Source organism: Tachyglossus aculeatus, chromosome 15 (genome assembly GCF_015852505.1).
Source record: "Tachyglossus aculeatus isolate mTacAcu1 chromosome 15, mTacAcu1.pri, whole genome shotgun sequence".
NCBI classification, from domain to species: domain Eukaryota; kingdom Metazoa; phylum Chordata; class Mammalia; order Monotremata; family Tachyglossidae; genus Tachyglossus; species Tachyglossus aculeatus.
The window spans coordinates 6,702,234-6,723,169 of record NC_052080.1 but is presented as its reverse complement, the minus strand read 5'-3'; the positions used below and the strand labels follow the sequence as shown (position 1 = coordinate 6,723,169).

Genomic DNA, 20,936 nt, shown 5'->3' with positions numbered 1-20,936 from the left:
ATACCATTTTTAAAAATATGCAAGCACAACTGCAGTGACCTACTGTACCCTGAATTGAGGATAGTCTGGAAACAGCAGAGTGGATCTGCAGAATCAGATATATAAGACTGAGCTGCATCTTCTCCTTTAACATCCAAAGATTTCTAAAGTCAGAATAGAATATATTTTAAGTCACTGAGCTTGATGTGGGAGTTTTGAGGCCTCATGCAAACTGGGACTCTTGTTGGGTCATTGGGGACTGACCTGCAGGAAGATTTAAACCCAATGAAAAGCTGGTACCCTCTTTTTTAAATTTTTTTTTAAATGATATTTGCCAAGCATTTTATATGTGCCAGGCACTGTACTCAGCTAAGATACAAGCTAATAAGGTTATACACAGTCCATATCCCATAAGGGACTGACAATCCTCTTTCTACGGATAAGATAATTGAAGCACAGAGAAGTTAATTAACCTGCCCAAGGTCACACAGCAGACAAGTGGCAGAGCTATTACAACCCAGGTCCTTCTGACTCAAGCCTCACTTGCTTCCTCCCTCGGAGTTATTTGTGTAACCTGTGTTGCTCACTATGGGTCTTTGATAATGTTGGTCACAACATGCAGAATGGCAGTGAAAGGAGCAAAGAAAAGCCAGCCCCTATTGGCTTTCTTCCCTTCTGCTAAATCCCCAACAAGAATGAATGGGCAGAGACCAGCCCACAGCTGCTACCTCAGTCATGCCCTCACCTGTACGAAGCACTTTTTCCACATCTCAAAACAACTTAAAATGTTGCAGCAAAAACTCTTTTAAGAGTTGGAAACACAAAAAGGACAACTCCCTGGCAGTTTGTGGCCTCAAAAAACCCCCCACAATACATAGTCCAGAATATCCCAAACCAAAGGATATTATTGCTATTTGCAACTGGCATAGATACAATCCAAATTCCAACTAAGTCCTATAGGCTAGAAAGAAAAAAAAATGCTGAACTGTTCATTGCTATGGATACTGGGCTTTGCTTAGTTGAGGTTTTTTTTCCTAGCAGTTAAAATCAAGGGTAATAACCAATAGCTACAAAGTATTAAGGATTCCTCTGGAGGTATAATCAAGAAAACCCTGCAGATTAGACGATTAAGTGTAAGGACTTAAAATGCTGCTTTTCTAAAACCAACTATTGATATTTGGTTCTTTTTTAACTGCTGAGTTGGCATGAAGATTTCTTGGACTTCTTTAAGCTCAAACTGGCTCACAAGGAAGAATAATTTAAGTGTCATTAAGCTAATGCAGTAGAAAGTTGTGCTGCTTGTTCAATCCGGGCTTACAAGCAATGCATTCGGGAGAGTCATTTTCAGATAAATTTATTTTTCCTCTGTTCTTTGAGAACATAAAAGTTCACTCTGAACAAATTTCAGAGCGGGTGCCGTGGGGGAGACCATGACTGAGGGAGAGGAGCCGCTGTCCTAAGTGCAGCACGGATGGGAGTGCAGAGAAAGCCAGTGTGCCAGCCTGCTGGGAGCCCAGACTCCCCACTCCCACTCTGCCTCAAGAAAAAGCAGGATTAAGAGGCCAGAGCAGAGGTCCGCTTCACCTGAAGCGGACCTCTGCTCCCCTCCTTTTTATTCTCCTAGGCCCTTTACTCCCGCTCCAGGGCCTCAAAGATTTCCAAGGAAAGCTAGTGTCAGAGCCATGACCGCTGCCCTGGACTTTCGCCCTGGGGTGCCTGGATTTAAGCGGGTGTGAAGCCGCCCCCCTCCAACTTCCCAGTCTCCCAGCTTTCCCTCCCAGTCCCACACGCGGTTGGGCATGCAGTCCCGTGGAGGCCAGCATATGTAGTCGAAGAGCAGCATATATAGTGGAGAGAAGTTGGTCTCCCAAATGGACAGGGCAGGAGGGAGAAACAGCAGAGGGGCAAAAGCAGAGTGGGCTCTGGGAGAGGCAAGAAGGAATCTGACTGAAAGAGGCTTAGGGAGCAGCAAGGATGAGAAGAGACAAGGCAAGAGAGCGGTAGGAAACGGGACCTGAGACACAAGTCACTTGCTCAGCAGAAAGCAGAGCAAACACACTGGGAAGAGGGATGGAAACCCAGAAGAAGGAAAGGTAGAGGAGGTGGTAGTCGGGGAAGCAACCAAGAAAGGAGCAACAGTATTGGGTGGGGAAGACATAACACCCAGCCACTAAAGCAGGGAGGAGATAACAGGGCTCAGGCAAAACACTGAATAGGAATTGGTCAGGGGCCAAATCATAAGTGTGTGCAAAATTAAGGACACTACAATATTTAGATGATATAAACACAGGCAAAACCCAGACATTTGATATCCCAAACCCCTCCAATATGCCAAAGATTCACAGAATGAGGACTCTGTTACCTTGGGGTTATGAATTGTAGAGGTGACAGAGGGAAGGAGAAATACTTGGATGCCTCCAAACAGCTTCCATTTCTTGCCCTCTATTCCCCCAACAAATAACTGCTATTCCTTGTTGCTCTCTATTGGGAATATTCCCTCCAAGTTTCATTTCTAGTCCATTATTCAGCATGCAAGTCACAGGGTCACAATTTCAAATTTAGCCAACACTAGCTGTCCTATCCAGTGCTAATCCTAACTTCATAATTCATAAAAGGACAGCTACATCTAGTCTGCCTAAATTGGCTGGTCAGAAATCCATTCACATTTAAAAGAATCAGAGCAGCATATGTGCTGTGGCTGCCATCTTACTCAATGCCTGATCCCAAGGAGTTACAAAAGTCATTAGATAAGGTACACATCAAATAGTGTGTTTTTTTAGTTGAGAGAAAAAAGAACTTTTACCATGCGAAAGATTAGCACATGCAAACAAGTCAACATATGGCGGTTTTCTTTATTCTGTCTGACACGTTTTAATAATTCTTCAGTCCCAGTGCTAGTGCTTTTTTTTTTATATCCAAAGAAAAGCTTTTACTTTACAAAAGAAAAAGCTTTATTCTGCCCAGAGCTTCTCTTTGTTTGGAATACTTAAAAGGCATGAAAAACATTCTGACACGTGCAAAACTGTATTCCTCCAAACAGCTAAAATCTACACAAGACTACAATGATAGCATTTCCTGTTTGAAATAAGTGTTTAAGACTTACCTTTTTGGGTGGCACTGCCACACATTTCTTCCTCTACGAGTATATGTTGCAATGCACTAAAGTACATTTAGTTCTATTATGCAGCACCATGTATGAATCAAGTAAATTTCAGCAGCATTCATTTGCTAGAGGTCCCGCCCTCCTTAAAGAAGCAAATTAACAACCACCTTCCCATCTAGAACTCAGAGCACCCAATTCATCAGCTCACTGCTTATTTTCGGTCCCCCGCTTGGTGAGAAATAATACCAACATCAAGCAAAGCTCAAAACCAAAAGGAGCACCACACACTTCAAACTGATGCTGTTAGTACGACAAGGAAAGGTGAACGCACCCAAAAGCACCGTCCCAATATTTCATCATGCAAATGTTGCAGAGGGTTAAAGCCCAACACCCGTTATCGACTGCTTTTATCTTCGCTGATCAAGCAAGGACTGGAATTCATTTCACGTGCAACAATCTCTGCATAGCACCCCATTGATCCATGCCACCAAAATGGTAAATTTAGTAGTTACCAATAATTAAGTTGGGGGTCAAAGGGCATAAAGCCTTAGATTGCTCATAATCATAAGATATCCTCAGAAAGACCTCCCCAGTCTTCATTCTGGCTCTATAAACACAAAGTCAAGCAGCAGTGGGAAAAAAAAAATCGGTAAGTGTCTGTCTTACAAAAAATATTCACTATGTATAAGACTATACTGTGCTGGTATAACGTACTGGCCCTGCCAGCCTTATAATTCTGTGATACACGAGAGAGATGGGGGAAAAGTTTTTTACTACCTTACAAAAAATGCACATTCAGTTAAATTAATTTAACGGTGCAAGAAAAAGACATTTGCTACATTAGCTAAATAGTGTGCTCTTGGGAAGATTATAACAAGTAAAAGAATGAGTCTGTCAGTTACAACAATAAAAATTATTAGAGTTATCTGTAATCTTCATACGTTAGACTTTTCTGGATTGAAATTTTTTTTCCCATGGGTTTGAAAACTTGATACCAGTGGCATGTTTGAACATTTTCAAAAATAACCCAGTTACAAACTAAAAAGAGAATTACAAACCAATTTCTAGAGATCATCAAAAAATAATTTTCTAATAGTATTTTAGTTTAAAATGCCCGTCCGAACTTGCGAATCAACATATTTGAGTCTTTCGGTTATGCTGTAATCTATCATAACACCCAGCTAACGATAAAAGTAGCGTAGATTTATGCTATGTCCAATGTTGGTGGTTACCTGGGGCTACTCATTCTTTAAATACAACATTTGAATGACCCTTTCCCCTCACTACTGATTATTACTGGGCAGTAATGATGTGTTATAGCAAGTCACACCTCTACTATCAAAAAGGAATCCACGAAGCCCGTGCCCTCCCTGCAATATCTGGGGCCAATGCAATCCTTAACTAAACAGAGGTTTGGAAGGAAAAATTTGAGGGCAGTTTTTCAGAACAGGAAAAAAAAAAAGATATGGATCCCTTTAACCAAAAGCCCAGTCTTAAAACCCTAATCATGTAGCACAAAATGCAGAAGCACCCAATTTAAGACCATAGATACATTTTAACATGTCCTCACAAAGAGAGCAGAGACAGTGAAAATAATAATAATAACGATGGTATTTGTTAAGCGCTTACTATGTGCAAAGCACTGTTCTAAGCGCTGGGGGGATACAAGGTGATCAGGTTGTCCCACGTGGGGCTCACAGTCTTAATCCCCATCTTACAGATGAGGGTACTGAGGCACAGAGAAGTTGTGACTTGCCCAAAATCACACAGCTGACAGGTGTTGGAGCCGGGATTGGAACCCATGACCTCTGACTCCAAAGCCCATGCTCTTTCCACTGAGCCACACTGCTTCCCATGCCTGAGAAAAGGCATGCCTGAGTTGGATGTCAGTCTGTGGTACATGAAAACAGAAATTCAGTTTTGCTCTCTACCTTAGTCCCCAGGAATGAATATCAAATTATTTCCTATGTACTCACAAAGTTAATAATGATTGTAATTTCCTGGAGGACCTTGGAGAAAATAGTTATGCAGCTTAAGTGAGATCTGGTTTCAATGTCCTTAGGTGATCCGGGCCAGCTCTACACAGATGAAGGCTTTGGGCAAAGGTAGGTTTTTCTCTATTAGACCGCTTAACTACTAGGCAACTCAAGCCTCATTTATGGGGCCAGGATGTATAAACATACCAGGAACTGTTTGGGCAGTGTGTGCTTGATATTCTTGGGGTTTGGGGCTCTTAAAAAAGAACAGTGATGCACAATAATTGCCAGTTTTTTTTAGTGCTGATTTGTTACTTTCTGTAAAGAAAAAAAAAAAGGCCTGGGAAACATGCCAGAGTTCAGCCAGTTGTGCAGTTGTTCAGAAAATATGCAGGTGGCTTAAACAGTAAAAATAACTTTAAAATAAGAAGCCAGGAAGTTAAAACAAAGTCTCGAGCCCCATCTACCCCTATATGTTTTAGGACCAGTTTACATATAGAGATCTTAAGAGGACCTGAGCCCCCTTTCTGAATATAGAGGGGAGGCCAAATATTGGCAGCAGGTAGCCTATATGCCAAGAATGGCCACTGCGTGGGCAGACCTGGGATTCACAAGGCTGCTTCTGAGTCCCTAGACTTGTCCTGATCCTTCGGTGGTTCTCCCCACCATCAGCTTTTCCCCCTCCCGCTCCCTGTGCCAAGGACACTGGGATCCTGGAGCAGTGACACAATGTGGGAGGCAGAACAACACAGTAGGTAGTAGCAAAATGGGCAAAGCTGGGACTATTTCTCAACTGAAGAGTAGCAGCACATGCCCTGCCCACTTAGTAGTAATAACAGAATTTATAGAGCAATTACTGTGTGTCAAACACTGGGCTAAGCGCTGGGGTAGATAGAAGATAATCAGATTGCACAGAGGTCTGTCCCATATGGGGTTTACAGTCTAAGGAGGGAGAAAAGGTATTTTATCCAAGAGGCTAAATGACCTTCCCGAGGTCACACAGCAGGCGACTGGCGAAGCCCGAAATAGGGTCCAAATTTCCTGATTCCCAGTCCCATGCTCTTTCTACTAGGCTGCAGTGGCTCCCACTTCCTCATCACCGGTCTGGAACGGCAGTGATGACACAACAAAAAACAGAAAGCACTCAACTCTGCCAATTCCTAGACCAGACTATCTTTAGGCCATTAGGCCAACCTCTATCCAGGATCTCTGTGCCACACTGAGGAGCTTTCCATTCAGACTGGATTATACAAAAAAGTCTAAAACATACAAAGCTTGAGCCTGGGTGCTTGCTTGCACAGGTCATGTCTGCTAATTCTTTTGTACTCTCCCAAGCGCTTAGTACAATGTTCTGCACACACGAGGTGCCCAATAAATACTGTTTGCATATTGAGTTTGAACAGAATCATCCTGGCAAAGGAGTTCAAAACTCAACAGGAATCAGGCCCCAGTCCCAATCTCATTTTCACATGGGTTAAATTTCACTAACAAGTAAGTTTCTGTTGTCTTAAGAGCAGGTAAAATCTCTTTCAGGAGAAACCACCCTGAGCCTTACTTCCCCTAACTCTCTAGGATGGGAAATATAAACTGAAAATATAGTGACTTTGAAGGGCAAGCTAGATAAAAGGAAGTTAAAAGAAACTGTGTCTTACCGAACGTGCTTCAAAACATTAAAAACAAATGTTACCCTAGCTCAGATTTTGGCAAAAATTTCTATTGCTGGAGTTAAGAAAAAACACTGCAGTGTCTGGCACCCCAAAATGGGCAGTACTATAAGTACTACCTGACAACCAAAAGCAGAATTTTGAGAGTCACAGGACAATGGAAAGTATGTTACGGAGTGAGATTTGGGAGCCAGATGTAGTCTGCCTGGTGTCACACGGACTGACCAACTAAGCACAAAATAATGCCATTAAAAATCAAAGACAACACAGAGCAGGATGAATAAACTTTGGGACAATACAGTGCCACACAACTTAATGTGCTTCACTCCAGTGGTACTTAGAACAAAACGTAGAAACAACCATAAGATACAAATCATTTCAGTGAGGTGGCAAAGTGAACAAACTGCTGCAAAATGACCACCAAAACAAGCCTGCCTGCCGACTTTACTTATCGATACAAAAAACCAGATCCTATATTGAATATCAGTTGTACTAAGGTCTGTTTCCTGTGAGATGCATGTAATTCTGGAAATTAAATTACACCATATTTCAAAAGCAAGTGAATTCCCTATAGAATTTCAGTGAAGTTTGCAAGTAGCAGAAAAAAATAGGGATCTTTCAAAACACCTAGATCTCTGCAAAGAATGCAGATGCTATTGATTATCTAACTCGAAGCAATCAATGAATACACATTCTAAGTGCATCATTTGGCACATAAAGAAAAATCCTAAAGCTCAGAGTAGATATTGATGGGGAAAAGTGAAACAGGCTTTCAAACTTAGCCAAAATATAAAGTCATATAACTCAACTAGAGGGCTATACCACTACAAAGGCAGACTTAGGAAAAGAAGAGAAAATAAAGTATATTTTATAAGTGTAAAATTCTTAGTACTATTCAGATAAGTTGGACATTTCAATGATAGTTTTAACGGGGATGTCATTTTTATTCAAATGATTCCAACAACAGTGTTGAATCAGTAACCTACACAGGAATGACCCGAATTCTTGTCAGTGAAAGCATTATCTTCTCGTGGGATGGGAGTAGAGTTAGGAACAAAGGCTACAGATAAAAGAGAAAAAAATTTGCATTCTCATTATCATTTCAGAGAGCATCCCCTCAAAGCCAGATCTTTCATTCAAAACTGAAATAGTAGGGAAACAGTTTAGAAAGATGTTCTTCCCTAGCAAAGAAAGAACCCTCTGAAATGAAGTGACAAACTAGTCACTTGGAGAAGACGCTGATCCTTCAATAATTCAAAAGAGAAGATTACTTACTCTGTTCATTCTCATCTCAAAAATAAATACTACTTCACTTCTGCAAAATGAACCTATTATCCGGAAAAAAAATAACCATACCTTTGATTATACCCCTAACAACTTACAGTGAAGGAAAATACTCTTGAAAATAGTCTTCCATTTTGAACGTAGGTCTTTTTTTGTTTGTTTCAACCTATCCGTTTCCTACAACTACAAATGCCATAGCTCCATTCCTCCAATGTAGCTGAACTTCACAGAACGTACGATAACATTAAGATCACCTTTATAAAGGCAGCATTAACTCTACCTGCAAGAGCCTTCAAGAGGGCCTAGCTTTCTGCAACAGGATACCAGGCTGCACACGGACCGTGCGTACGACAAAACAAATCTCAAGTTATCATTCAAGGGTCTGTCCTTAGAAGGTGAAGGAGTCCCCCACGGGGAAGAGCCTCCTCACGCTGAGACTTCGGGATTGAGAAGCCGCCGAGGGGAACGGATTAGAAGGCTAGTGGCAGTGCAGTGCAGTGTCACTCACCAGCTCTTGTGTCTGCCAGTCACGCTCCTACTGGGACCCAACGTACCAGGAGCGGGAAGAAAGGAGTACGGCCCATTGTGAAGTGCATCTGCAGCCTTCACCCATGTTAGCCAGCTTCAGGCCAAACAGGAATTCAAACCCAGGTGTCCTGAATCCCAGAGCAGGGATCTTTCCACTAGACCAATAGCAGGACTACCTGAAGGGAAGACTCTAGAAAAACTTCTAACCTCATGAAAACTCTAAGTAGCTTAGGTTAAACCACACGCGAGTGAAAGCATCTGCTTTTCTAACATAAAGCTACCCCAAGTGTTCTTGAAAAATTTAAACTGCTAGGCTACGATGCAGGTTCTGCACATGAGATGAAAATTCGAAACAATCTGGAATGAAATGCGATAGGAGACACGTTACACATAAACAAAAAGATAAACTCGAGGTCACATGCTAAGCATGCAAAGAAGCAATTTAGAAGACAATTGAGAAAGATGACAATATCTTCCTAGCAAAACCACATCATGCTGAGTCTCAGACAAGAGAATTACAACTAACTTACCTCCTGCAGCAGATCTGCCTGCTCAATGGCTTTAAGAACATTTTTCTTGGATGTTTCCTGAACTTCCCCTCCCAAAAGGAACTCATCCAGGATAAAATAAGCCTTCTCAAAATTAAAGATGATATCAAGTTCACACACCTGGAGCAACACAGAGAAATAAATGCTTCAGTATGCAAAAAACCCTATTCTTTTACGCTTCAGTGTCAGTAAGATCAGCAACTTTCGTAAACAGGAAAAGCAGACCATCTGGAATAACTGCCTGGTTTGTGGTAATGAACCGATCCTATGCTTTCTGCAAACCCTAAGTCTTGCTACGAAAGCAAAATTAATGGAACTTCGTTTTCACATCTTACCCGTCACAAATACTTTAAAATCCTGCTGTGACACCTACAGCTACGGTTTCTTCCAACTTCCCCAGCACTGACAAATTACACTTTTGGGTTTTACACACAGAAATTGATTTTTGCCAACACATTCCCTAGATAGGAAGATTACACATGCTAACACAAATGTAAATCCTATACTAAGCCTCAAGAAAATTAATGTGTTTGCTCCTGGATTCTTTTCCATTACCGTTTTAAATCCAATTCCCATCAGTGTGATTAAAAGAGCAGTCATACGGGAATAGGCAAGTTTGGCAAATGCACATGTATTAGAGACATAAACAAAAAGAAGATTCATTCCTTCCTTTTTTTTTTTCTCCAGTTTTAAGAATTCCTGACACAGGCCTGTCTTAGTCCATAAAAACAATGCAAGGGTAAAATGCAAAGATGTCTGGAACTCTTAATTCTAAAAAACTACATACTACTCACACTGCCAAAATATTTATCAAGTAGCTCGACGTAACGATGAATTATTTCCAGGGTAATTAGTTCATTATCCTGATCTTCAATAGCACAGCAGAAATATAGGCTGGCGTACCTGCAAGAAAACACATACACAAAACTCTCCACATTGTATAACTGAATTTTCTCAGCACCAATTTTACAGTGTTCAATACAACATAAAATTAATAATTTTTCTCCACTTTCCACATTATTTTAAAAGTCCATTTATATTTTCATAGCTATTCTTTTTTTTTTTCAAAGAAAAAGGAAATAAATGAAAAGCAAAGACTCCATTTTTCTAATAATACCTAGCAGCTGAATTTTGAGTAGGTAAGTTTTGGGAAGACGGAGTAGAAATTTAATTTTAAAGATAATCCTTTTTCCCAAAATCTCACCCAGAGTTCATTAAAATAGAAAACTAGTTGTTATCTGGAAAAAAGCAGAGTGCAGAAGGACACAATGGAAAACTATTCTAAAAAAAGAACACATTTCCTGAAATAGCATCAAGACAAACATGGTTCATTTTGCATTTAGAATAATTAAACTGGGGAATGTTGGAAGAACGATTCTCGTGCAGGGATCGAGACCTGACCTGAGGACAGATAGCCGAAGGCCCTGGCAACACGTGACTGTCTGCCAGCACATCTGGGGAGACTCCGGCTTTAGGAATCCCGAAACGCAATTCGGTGGCAGAAGGGACTCAATGAAAGATCTGCCTTGCTTTCAAAGTCATTAGGGACTAGAAGAGGAGACCCCGGGGAGGAGCAGAGGCCCAGGCCCCAGCAGAGTGAGGCCTTGAGAAGGTGAGAAAAAAAGGCAGGGGTTGGCCAATTCCACAAGGGGCTTTCAATGTTCCTCCAAAATAATGAATTACCTTCAAATCAGCCAACTGTGACTCCACAGAAAACCCGAGGAGCCTATCCAGGCTGAAGGGACGGCAGTTAGTTGGGGGTTTTTAATCAGTGGCATTTATGAGCGCTCACTGAGTGCAGAGTGCTTGGCAGAGTACAATACAATGGAATAGGTAGGCATTACAGACAAAAAGTTGGAAGGAGAAATTTAATAATGAATGGGAAAAAAAACTAGAAAGGAAATAGCCCCCACTCAGCAGAGGAGGAAAACATCAGGACTTGACTCAGTTCAGTTCACCTCCCATTCTTCTATAAAAATCACAAGGATAGTAAAATGGTATTTTTAAATGTTTACTATGTGCCAAGCACCGTTCTAAGAACTTGGGTACATACAAGATAGGTCATGCAGTCCCTGTCCTACATAGGGCTCACAGTCTAAGTAGAAGAAAGAACAAAACAGCAGCGTAATCTACTGGAAAGAGCTGGGAACTGGGATTCTGGAGAATGGGGTTTAAATCCCCAGCTCCACAACTGGCCTGCCATGTTACCTAGGGCAAGTTACTTTTTGTTTCAGTTTCCTCACCTGTAAAATGGGAAAAGAGACTGTGAGTCCCATTTGGAGCAGGGACTGGGTCTGATCTCATAACCTTGCATCTACTCCGGTGCAGAAAATTCATGCAAAGCTTTCCAGGTGGCTACTGGGAAAGAGGTTAACTTCATCTGGGAACAACCAAGGCACACATGGTTCCCTTGCTTTCCGGGGCTGGCGAGAGGTGGACGCATGCCAGTCAGTGAAGAAGCCAGGCATACGGGCCCGGGGAAGGGTAAAATGGGAAGGCTGGGTTGTTGTTGCGGGTGAACCATGTGGACAGAAGGAGCATCCCACATGGATGGGGCCACTACCACCTTATAACACCCATTATGGGACCATTTCATATACCACAGCCGGGATCCGGCGGGCTCCCGCTTATGTCCAGCACTGCAGCCGTGATATAATTTCAGGAGAGATGGAAAACCTTTGCCCAACAATCCACAGTAGTGCACGTGAGGGTGTGGAACTGAATGGATGGCGAAAATCTGAATTGGTGATGATTTTGTCTGAGATACCAAGGGACCGAGAGTCTTCCTTGAGAAGGGTTGTGTGTCGGAAAGGGAGGATGATGGAAAATGGCAAAGAGGAGGTGCCCCAGAAATATGGCTTCCTGAACTAAACCAGGTTTAAGAGCAAAGTCAAAATGATTTTTAAAAATCTTAAGTGAGAGGCAAAGAACCAAAAAAATGGATATACTTGGGAAAAGGTAGACTATTTTAGTTTTAGGTTGTTTTCTTTAACAATCCCTTCCTAATGGCTTTTAAAATTTCATTAACGGGTTCATTATGTTAAGTTAGTTCCAGGTATTTGCAGAAGCAAATTTTCAGATTAATAAGGAAAAAAGGTCTACTGGCATATTTTTGGCACATTTCATTTAACTGCTGTAATAGATGGCAAATCTGAAAGCAACTATTCTTTTATTCCAAGCACATGACTTCTCTAAGTCGGCTTAACATCAGCTGATGGTTTTTAGACCACTGCTGAACTGCTCTCTAAACACCCACTGATAATCTGTATTTCATGAACTATTCTGCTAGCCGAGCAAGTCAATAGATTTGAGAATTTTTTAGAAGCACAGATTTTCAGTTTTACCTACCTCACAGTTACTTGGGAAGAAAAAAAATTTGGATGTCTTAAAAACAACTGTGAATCAAATGTTGCAAGCACTACTCCTTCAAAAGTAGTTAGCCAGGAACCGTCAATCCGGAACAGACTATGCAACTGTTCATATGAACAGCCTTTACTTAACAATAACTACAGCGAGAAACCTTCTACAAAGGGTTAAGAGAAAACCTCTGTAAAGGACCTTTTTTCAGAGTGCAATACACCATGGTGTGAAGGGGTTTTTTACCCTCTTTGAAAATGTTAATGTGTACACTCTTTAGGCCAAGAAAAAGAAATTTGATACGGAATATCTTTCATGGAGGTCAGGCATTTTACATACTCTTAATTACAACTGATCTCTTCCCCTGCTCAGGAAAGACCAAGTGAGAATTATTGTCCCTGTTCTGAGGTTGGGAACCTCTCAACCACTTGTCCAGTGACAAAGCTAGTCATTCATGGCATTGCCCAACCTCAGTTAACCATAGCTTTTTTAAAATGATTTTTTTAAGTGCTTACTCTATGCCAGGCTCCATTCTAAGCTCTGGGATAGATACAAGCTAACAAGGTTGGACACAGTCCGTGTTCCACGTGGGGCTCAGAGTCTTAATCCCCATTTGACGGAGGAGGTAACTGAGGTGCAGAGAAGTGAAGTGACTTGCCCAAGGTCACAGCAGAAACGTGGCAGAGCCGGGATTAGAAGGAACCCAGTCCTCTGACTCCCGGGGCCTCGTTATTTGTATTTGAACGCTTACTGTGTGCAGAACCCCGTACTCACCCCTTGAAAGAGTACACCCCAAAACAGTTGGTAGGCAGACTCCCTATCCTCCAGGAGCTTATAATCTCAATTCTGATGAATTCTAGTTTAGCATCCTGCCTGTTTATGCTGCGGAGTAAAGAATTCCCCACACCAGATCCAAATGTCGAGCATCTTGCTTTCAGATATTTCAGTCACGATGGGGTGAACTCACAGTACGCTGCCCCAACCACGCTCGGCTCTCTAAACCCTTAGTACAGTGCTTGGCACACAGTGGGCACAAGTATAAGTGACAGATTGACTGATCCATGAAATCATCTTTCTTTGGTACTAAATTTTGAAACCTTCAACGAAATTTTCTCTACTCATCTTCATAATTCTGCATTTGGCAAATTTTTATTTTTTCTGATTAACAAATGATTTTTTAATTCAGGAATATTTCTTCTTGAGACTTGTTATGGTCCCCTAAATTGAACTGCCTGAACAAAAAAAGTAGGATGGGGGAAAAATATCTACGTCTAGTAGATGAAGAACGGATACTGTAATTTTTTCCAGATTGTAAAAGGGTTTTATTGATGATACTTCCCAAGACAAATGTCTGTTTTTCCTCTGGTTACAAAACCACATTCTCATATACCATAAGATTTGCTAGGAAATATTTTTGTACATAATCAAAACTGCTAACATTCATTAAAAACCACTTTAAATCATTTCTAAATAATAACAGAAGAAACCCTAAATAAGCAGTTGCTCAACAACCTGTTTCCATGCGTCGACTGCTTCTTGCCGGAGGAAGACGGGATTTCGACAGTTTCACCCTCAGATCTACAAAGCATTTCTAAAGGCAGAAGTAGCCTCTGGGTATGAATGTCTGTAAATAACCTCTTTCAAAACGAACCATTGTCATGTGCAGAAAGTGACCCAACATTTGTGCCTTGCCCTCAGCTACGTCAACTTTTGGATGAATACAAGCTATACCTTTTGTAGACAATCTTCAGATCTCGCCACTCCAGAAAGCTGCACATCTTCGGCTTCCGAGCTAAAACGGTCTGAACAAGTTCCCTTGTGATTTTTTTCTTTTCTTTGTCTGACAACGGGACATACCATTTCTGAAGTCGTAGTTTACCCTGGCGACTGAAAAGCAACATAAACTGCATCTGTTAAAATAAATAAAATCAATATTAGTTTCAGGCCTTCATTTTGAAGACGTGGGAATTCATTTCTTTTAAAGCATCTTGGCTTTCTATAGGGCTGAAAGAATTCCCAAGAGTGCCCATTCCAAGCTGAAATTAAAAAATGAGGAACCTGTCAAATATAAACAAGTCTCGTCAGAAGGGCTTTTCCCGATTTTAAGAAGAAACAATACACCGATCCCACTATTACTAGGGCACGATTTTCCAACACTGAGCTCCGTGTACAGTCTTCGGCCTGCAGCAGCTTCACAGTCTAAGTATCTTAATTTTTGTCTTCAATTCAAAAAGCAAATTCTGATCAAACCCCATCCAACACCAAAAGGCTAAATTTTTCCACTTGAATTTCAATTAAGCTAATTTCATTTTGTCACAAAGTCTGGTCTCAAATTCCAGAAGTTGGATCTGAATTATTAGTGCAAAAAGTTGGGTTAATTCCTTGTTCATGGCAGCGAGCCTGCCAAGTAGCGGTCACCTTTCTGCTCAAGTTCCTTCCGGCAACTCCTCCCCTCCTACCATCCCCACTGCATTTACTCAAGTAGAACAAGCTCCTCGAGGGCGGGGACCCTATCCTCCAACTCTGTTTTACTCTCCTCTCCCAAGCATTTTGTACAATTTTCTGCACACGGTAAGCACTCAATAAATACCACGGTTTGACCGACAGGGATAATTCTACTTATTTGTCTCCTTACACCTACCTGCTGTAGTCACTTCCAGCTCGGAAGGCTGGTGGACGCAGCCTTTTTCCTGCTTCACACCAATGATGCGGAAATAGCAAGATGGAAATTTTCCATCTTCTTCCCCAAGGCTTGATCACCTTATTGGGACTTGGAGAACGTCCTTAGATATCAACCTCACTCTCTCTTCCACACCCACACCTATCTATCGTGCTTAGCCGAGGCTGTTGAGAAAAGGAACTGTAACCAAGATTTGGGCAACTGCACACTACCAGATTACGGCAAGCGCTTTGCAGTTGGCCACCGCAGCTTTCCGCTTGCCCACAAACTTCCGTGTGTGTGGTTAGGGGAGACTGTGGGTGGAGACAGAATTAGCAAGGTACTTCACAGATCTCTTCCCTAAGATGTGGCAAGAGCTTTGGAGCGTGGGCAGGTAATGTGTCTGCTAACTCTGTTGTACTGTACTCTTCCAAGTGCTTAGTACAGTGTAGCGCAAGTAGTAAGCACTCAAAACTACCGAGTGATTTACACTGATGCTACATAGGTTCAACATGAAGTCCACTTTGGTTAGTGGAGGCAGCAGCAATGAGTAGCCCCTTTCAGAAACCCGTGCCATAAACTTTTAGCCTCCCCTCAAGCTCCCCCTCAATTTCTTCCCTTGGCTTTCTCAGAAGGTACCAGATCCAAATCCCTGAGTGGAATGGCTACGAACCAAGGAAGTGAATTTCAATTGAGGCCGCCACAACAAAGGAGATTTTCAGGAGCAGAAAAGAGTGTCAAATCAGTTCACCGTACCACCAACGTTTAGTCCGTAAGCTTTAGAGGGAAAAGGATGAGTTGGTAATGCGTGGGTGCTTTATGCTAGGTCGAAACCGGTGACTTACGGGCTCCTTTCTCTTCCTATGCCACGTCCACCCATTTAACAACCGCTGATTCCAAATTTGTATTCAGTAAGGACTACGGTACTAATGCTCTGGAGTTTGCTAAGCAAGACATTATTTTGACCTGGCATCTTTTATGTGAAATCATAAATCTAAAATGTCAAGAATATGCAAGTACCACGAGGATTTGCGAGCAACAACACCCCCCTTCCTTCGCCCGGGTCCCTACTTGCATCTACGGAAAATGATTTCAAATCAGTTTCTGCTCTTTCATTGAAAAAACAACAACAACAAAAACTATAAACAAAAACACAAAGCAAAGCAAGAACAGTTCATTTAACCCTAAGCTTCAAAAGGAGACAAATCAAGAATTTAGGAACCACAAATGCCCTTTAAAATTAAAATCATTTAATGATGGAGAAAAGCAACATCAAATGCTACCTATAGGCAAAATGGAAGATGTTCGAACATTAAGAACCTTAATTCAAAATTCCTTTATCTGGGATATTTAAGACTAACAGAAAAAAATTACATTTTTTAACTGATCAAAAAGAAAAACCTGGCAAATACTGTGGGGAAATTTCCCATAAACAAAAACCTAAACTGCAATTGGTCAGTATACGGCAACTTGGGGATAAATTATAAGGTGCATTAATTTTTTTCCTTGATGTGCTTTATAGACCTCTAGTAGTAACAATGATTAACAGTCAAGTAGCAGTTCTGGTTTTTGTTATTTTGAAGACGGCTGGGATGTAAATGGCCAAAAGTTTACCCGAGTGATCAAAATCCCCCTCCTTCTCAAATATTTTTCTCACACAAAATAACCGTTTTAATTCTACTTTATTTGATGATTGTGAAAATAGCCCACCACCCGGGAGTGATCTGCATTTTCCCGAAGGAGGAAAATGAAGTACCCGGTGGAGAAACATCAGGCGGAATTCAGTGCCACAACACCAGGTAAATCTGTTGCCGGAGTTTGGGAAAAGGATCCAGTCCATATTCCTGGATATATATCCGCGCTCTTACTGAACAAGGGGAGGCCGAGGTGGAGAGGGACAAGTGGAGGAGAATAATAATTTTGGCACTTGTTAAAAGGCTCCCTATGTGCCAGGCACTGTACTAAGCGCTGGGATGGGAGGGATGGAGGGCTACAAATTGCAAATTATTCTATAGTTTTATGGGACATGCCTGAAGATCACATTATACTACTGGACTGTGCGTCCGTTATTGGGTAGCGATTGTCTACTGAACTGTACTTTCCAAGCGCTTAGTACAGTGCTCTGCACACAGTAAGCGCTCAATAAATACGACTGAACGAATGGCTACAAAAAAGAACTACTGCTGATGCCGGGGTTCTTTGCTCGTAATCACCAAATCCTGCGGGTGAGGGGATGCAAGGGGCTCAGCTACATGGAGAAGCAGCAGCACAAGTAAGAGAAGCAGCATGGGGGAATGGCAAGAGCCCGGTCCTGCCCATCAGAAGGTCGTGGGTTCTAATCCTGACTCCACCACAGGTCTACAGTGTGACCTCGGGCAAGTCACTTCACTTCTCTGGGCCTCAGTCACCTCATCTGCAAAATGGGGATTGAGCCTGTGAGCCCGATGTGGGACAACGACTGTGTCCAACCTGATTAGGTTGTATCTCCCCCAGCGTTTAGAACGGGGCTTGGCACATAGTAAACGCTTAAATACCATCATCATTATCATTATTACTTCACTTCTCTGGGCCTCAGTCACCTCATCTGTAAAATGGGGATTGAGCCTGGGAGCCCCAAGTGGGACAGGGACTGCGTCCAACCTGATTAACTTGTATCCACCCAAGCGCTGAGTACAGTGCTTGGCGCATAGTAATTGCCTAACAAAGACCATAATTATTATTATTAAAGGGCGCTGTGTTTGGGGAAGAAAGGGCCAGATGGTATTTTGGGGCTCCTCTGGGGCAGCGGCAGGGCGGGGGGGGGTGGAGGAAAGACAAAGGGGCGCCCCACATCATCCCCATCCTCGGGGACCCCGGGAGGTCGAGGAGAAGGGCAAGGAATTTGTACATCCCAAGCGCTTAGTACACTGCTCTGCACACAGTAATCGCTCAATAAATATGACTGAATGAATGAAGGGGGCTTATTTATTTATAATAATGTCTGTTGACTTGTATTTATGTCTGTCTTACCCCCGGACCCCCAACACTGTGAGCTCATTGTGGGCCGGGATTGCCCCTCTTCATTGCTGTATACTATCCATTCATTCCTTGCTGCATTTACTGAGTGCTTCCTGTGTGCAGAGCTCTGTACTAAGCACTTGGGAGAGTCCACTACAACAATAAATCAGACATGTTCCCTGCCCGCAACGACCTCCCATTTCGGGCAGGAGGAAATGGACCTTAACATCCACAATTACAACTTCGGACAGGTAATAGTAATGATGGTCTTTGTTAAGCGCTTACTATGTGCGAAGCACTGTTCTAAGTGTTGGGGGGAGTACAAGGTGATCAGGTTATCCCACCTTGGGCTCACAGTCTTCATCCCCATTTTACAGATGAGCTAACTGAGGCCCAGGGAAGGTAAGTGACTTGCCCAGAGTCACCCAGTAGATAAGTGGCGGAGCGGCATTAGAACCCACAACCAGTGACTCCTTAGCCCGGGCTCTTGCCACTGAGGCACATGTGGCCAGGTGTATGCACTCTCGACCTGTGCTTTCCCCAGCACTTACTACAGTGCTGTGCACAGCGCAGGCGCTCAATAAAGAAGCACTGTAGCTCACTGGAAAGAGCCCGGGCAGGGGAGCCAGAGGTCGTGGGTTCGAATCCTGACTCCACCACTCGTCAGCTGGGTGACTTTGGGCAAGACATTTCACTTCTCCGGGCCTCAGTTACCTCATCTGGAAAAGGGGGATTAAGACTGTAAGCCCCACGGGGGACAACCTGATCACCATGTAACCTCCCCAGTGCTTAGAACAGTGCTTGGCACATAGTAAGCGCTTAACAAGGCCCATCATTATTATTATTATAAAGATGGGAATGGATGGATGGAATGGATGGATGGAATGGATGGATGGATGGGAGCCCCATGGGGAACTGCCTTATCACCTCATATCCTCCCCAAAGCCTAGGACAGTGCTTGGCACATAGTAAGTGCTTAACAAACACTACCATTATTATTATTATTATAGAGAAGCAGCGTGGCTCAGTGGAAAGAGCCCGGGCTTTGGAGTCTGAGGTCAGGGGTTCTAATCCATGTCGGCTATGTGACTTTGGGCAAGTCACTTAACTTCTTTAAGCCTCAGTTCCCTCATCTGTAAATTGGGGATGAAGACTGCGAGCCCCACGTGGGACAACCTGATCACCTTGTATCCCCCCAGTGCTTAGAACAGTGCTTTGCACATAGTAGGCGCTTAACAAATGCCATTACTATTATTATAAAAACGAGGGAATGGATGGATGGAAGCCCCACGTGGGACTGCCTGATCACCTTGTATCTATCCCAGCGCTTAGTCCAGTGCTCTGCACACAGTAAGCGCTCAATTCTGAATGAATGAATGAGAGCCCCACGTGGGACAACCAGATTCATTCATTCAATCGTATTTATTGAGCGCTTTACTGTGTGCACAGCACTGGACTAAGCGCTTGGGAACTACAAGTTGGCAACAGATAGAGACGGTCCCTTCCCAACAACGGGCTCACAGTCTCCCTTGTATCAACCCCAGCGCTTAGGCCAGTGCCTGCCTTCATTCATTCAACCGTATTTACTCATTTTGTACTTCCCAAGCGCTCAGCACAGCGCTCTGCACATAGTAAGCGCTCAATAAATACGATTGATGATGATGATTTACTGAGCGCCTACTGTGTGCAGAGCACTGGACTAAGCGCTCGGGAACTACAAGTTGGCAACAGATAGAGACGGTCCCTTCCCAACAACGGGCTCACGGTCTCCCTTGTATCTACCCCAGCGTTTAGGCCAGTGCCTGCCTTCATTCATTCATTCAACCGTATTTACTGAGCGCCTACTGTGTGCAGAGCACTGGACTAAGCGCTCGGGAACTACAAGTTGGCAACAGATAGAGACGGTCCCTTCCCAACAACGGGCTCACGGTCTCCCTTGTATCTACCCCAGCGCTTAGGCCAGTGCCTGCCTTCATTCATTCAACCGTATTTACTCATTTTGTACTTCCCAAGCGCTCAGCACAGCGCTCTGCACATAGTAAGCGCTCAATAAATACGATTGATGATGATGATGATTTACTGAGCGCCTACTGTGTGCAGAGCACTGGACTAAGCGCTCGGGAACTACAAGTTGGCAACAGATAGAGACGGTCCCTTCCCAGCAACGGGCTCACGGTCTCCCTTGTATCTACCCCAGCGCTTAGGCCAGTGCCTGCCTTCATTCATTCATTCAACCGTACTTACTCATTTTGTACTTCCCAAGCGCTTAGCACAGTGCTCTGCACATAGTAAGTGCTCAATAAATACGATTGATGATGATTTACTGAGCGCCTACTGTGTGCAGAGCACTGGACTAAGCGCTCGGGAACTACAAGTTGGCAACAGATAGAGACGGTCCCTTCCCAGCAACGGGCTCACGGTCTCCCTTGTATCTTCCCCAGCGCTTAGGACAGTGCCTGGCTTCATTCATTCATTCAACCGTATTTACTGAGCGCTTACTGTGTGCTAAAGCCCTGGACTAAGCGCTTGGGAACTACAAGTTGGCAACAGATAGAGACGGTCCCTTCCCAGCAACGGGCTCACGGTCTCCCTTGTATCTTCCCCAGCGCTTAGGCCAGTGCCTGCCTTCATTCATTCAACCGTATTTACTCATTTTGTACTTCCCAAGCGCTCAGCACAGCGCTCTGCACATAGTAAGCGCTCAATAAATACGATTGATGATGATGATGATTTACTGAGCGCCTACTGTGTGCAGAGCACTGGACTAAGCGCTCGGGAACTACAAGTTGGCAACAGATAGAGACGGTCCCTTCCCAGCAACGGGCTCACGGTCTCCCTTGT

At 43.1% G+C, this 20,936-nt stretch overlaps 1 protein-coding gene across 6 annotated transcripts in view; it reads right to left on the bottom strand.

Moving 5' to 3' along the window:
* AP1S2 (adaptor related protein complex 1 subunit sigma 2) overlaps nt 1-20,936 on the bottom strand; it is a 29,757-nt gene that overhangs the window by 8,035 nt on the left and 786 nt on the right. For 3 of the 6 annotated variants that reach the window (XM_038757044.1, XM_038757046.1, XM_038757047.1), the window contains exons 2-4: nt 14,171-14,349; nt 9,877-9,985; nt 9,065-9,202 (exon numbers count right to left, since the gene is read on the bottom strand). In XM_038757044.1, coding sequence (XP_038612972.1) covers nt 9,065-9,202; nt 9,877-9,985; nt 14,171-14,349 — 426 coding nt within the window. Of the gene's footprint in view, nt 1-3,594; nt 3,690-9,064; nt 9,203-9,876; nt 9,986-14,170; nt 14,350-15,080; nt 15,103-20,936 lie in introns of those variants that run through there. The other 3 variants (XR_005454138.1, XR_005454139.1, XM_038757045.1) reach the window with 2 other exon arrangements.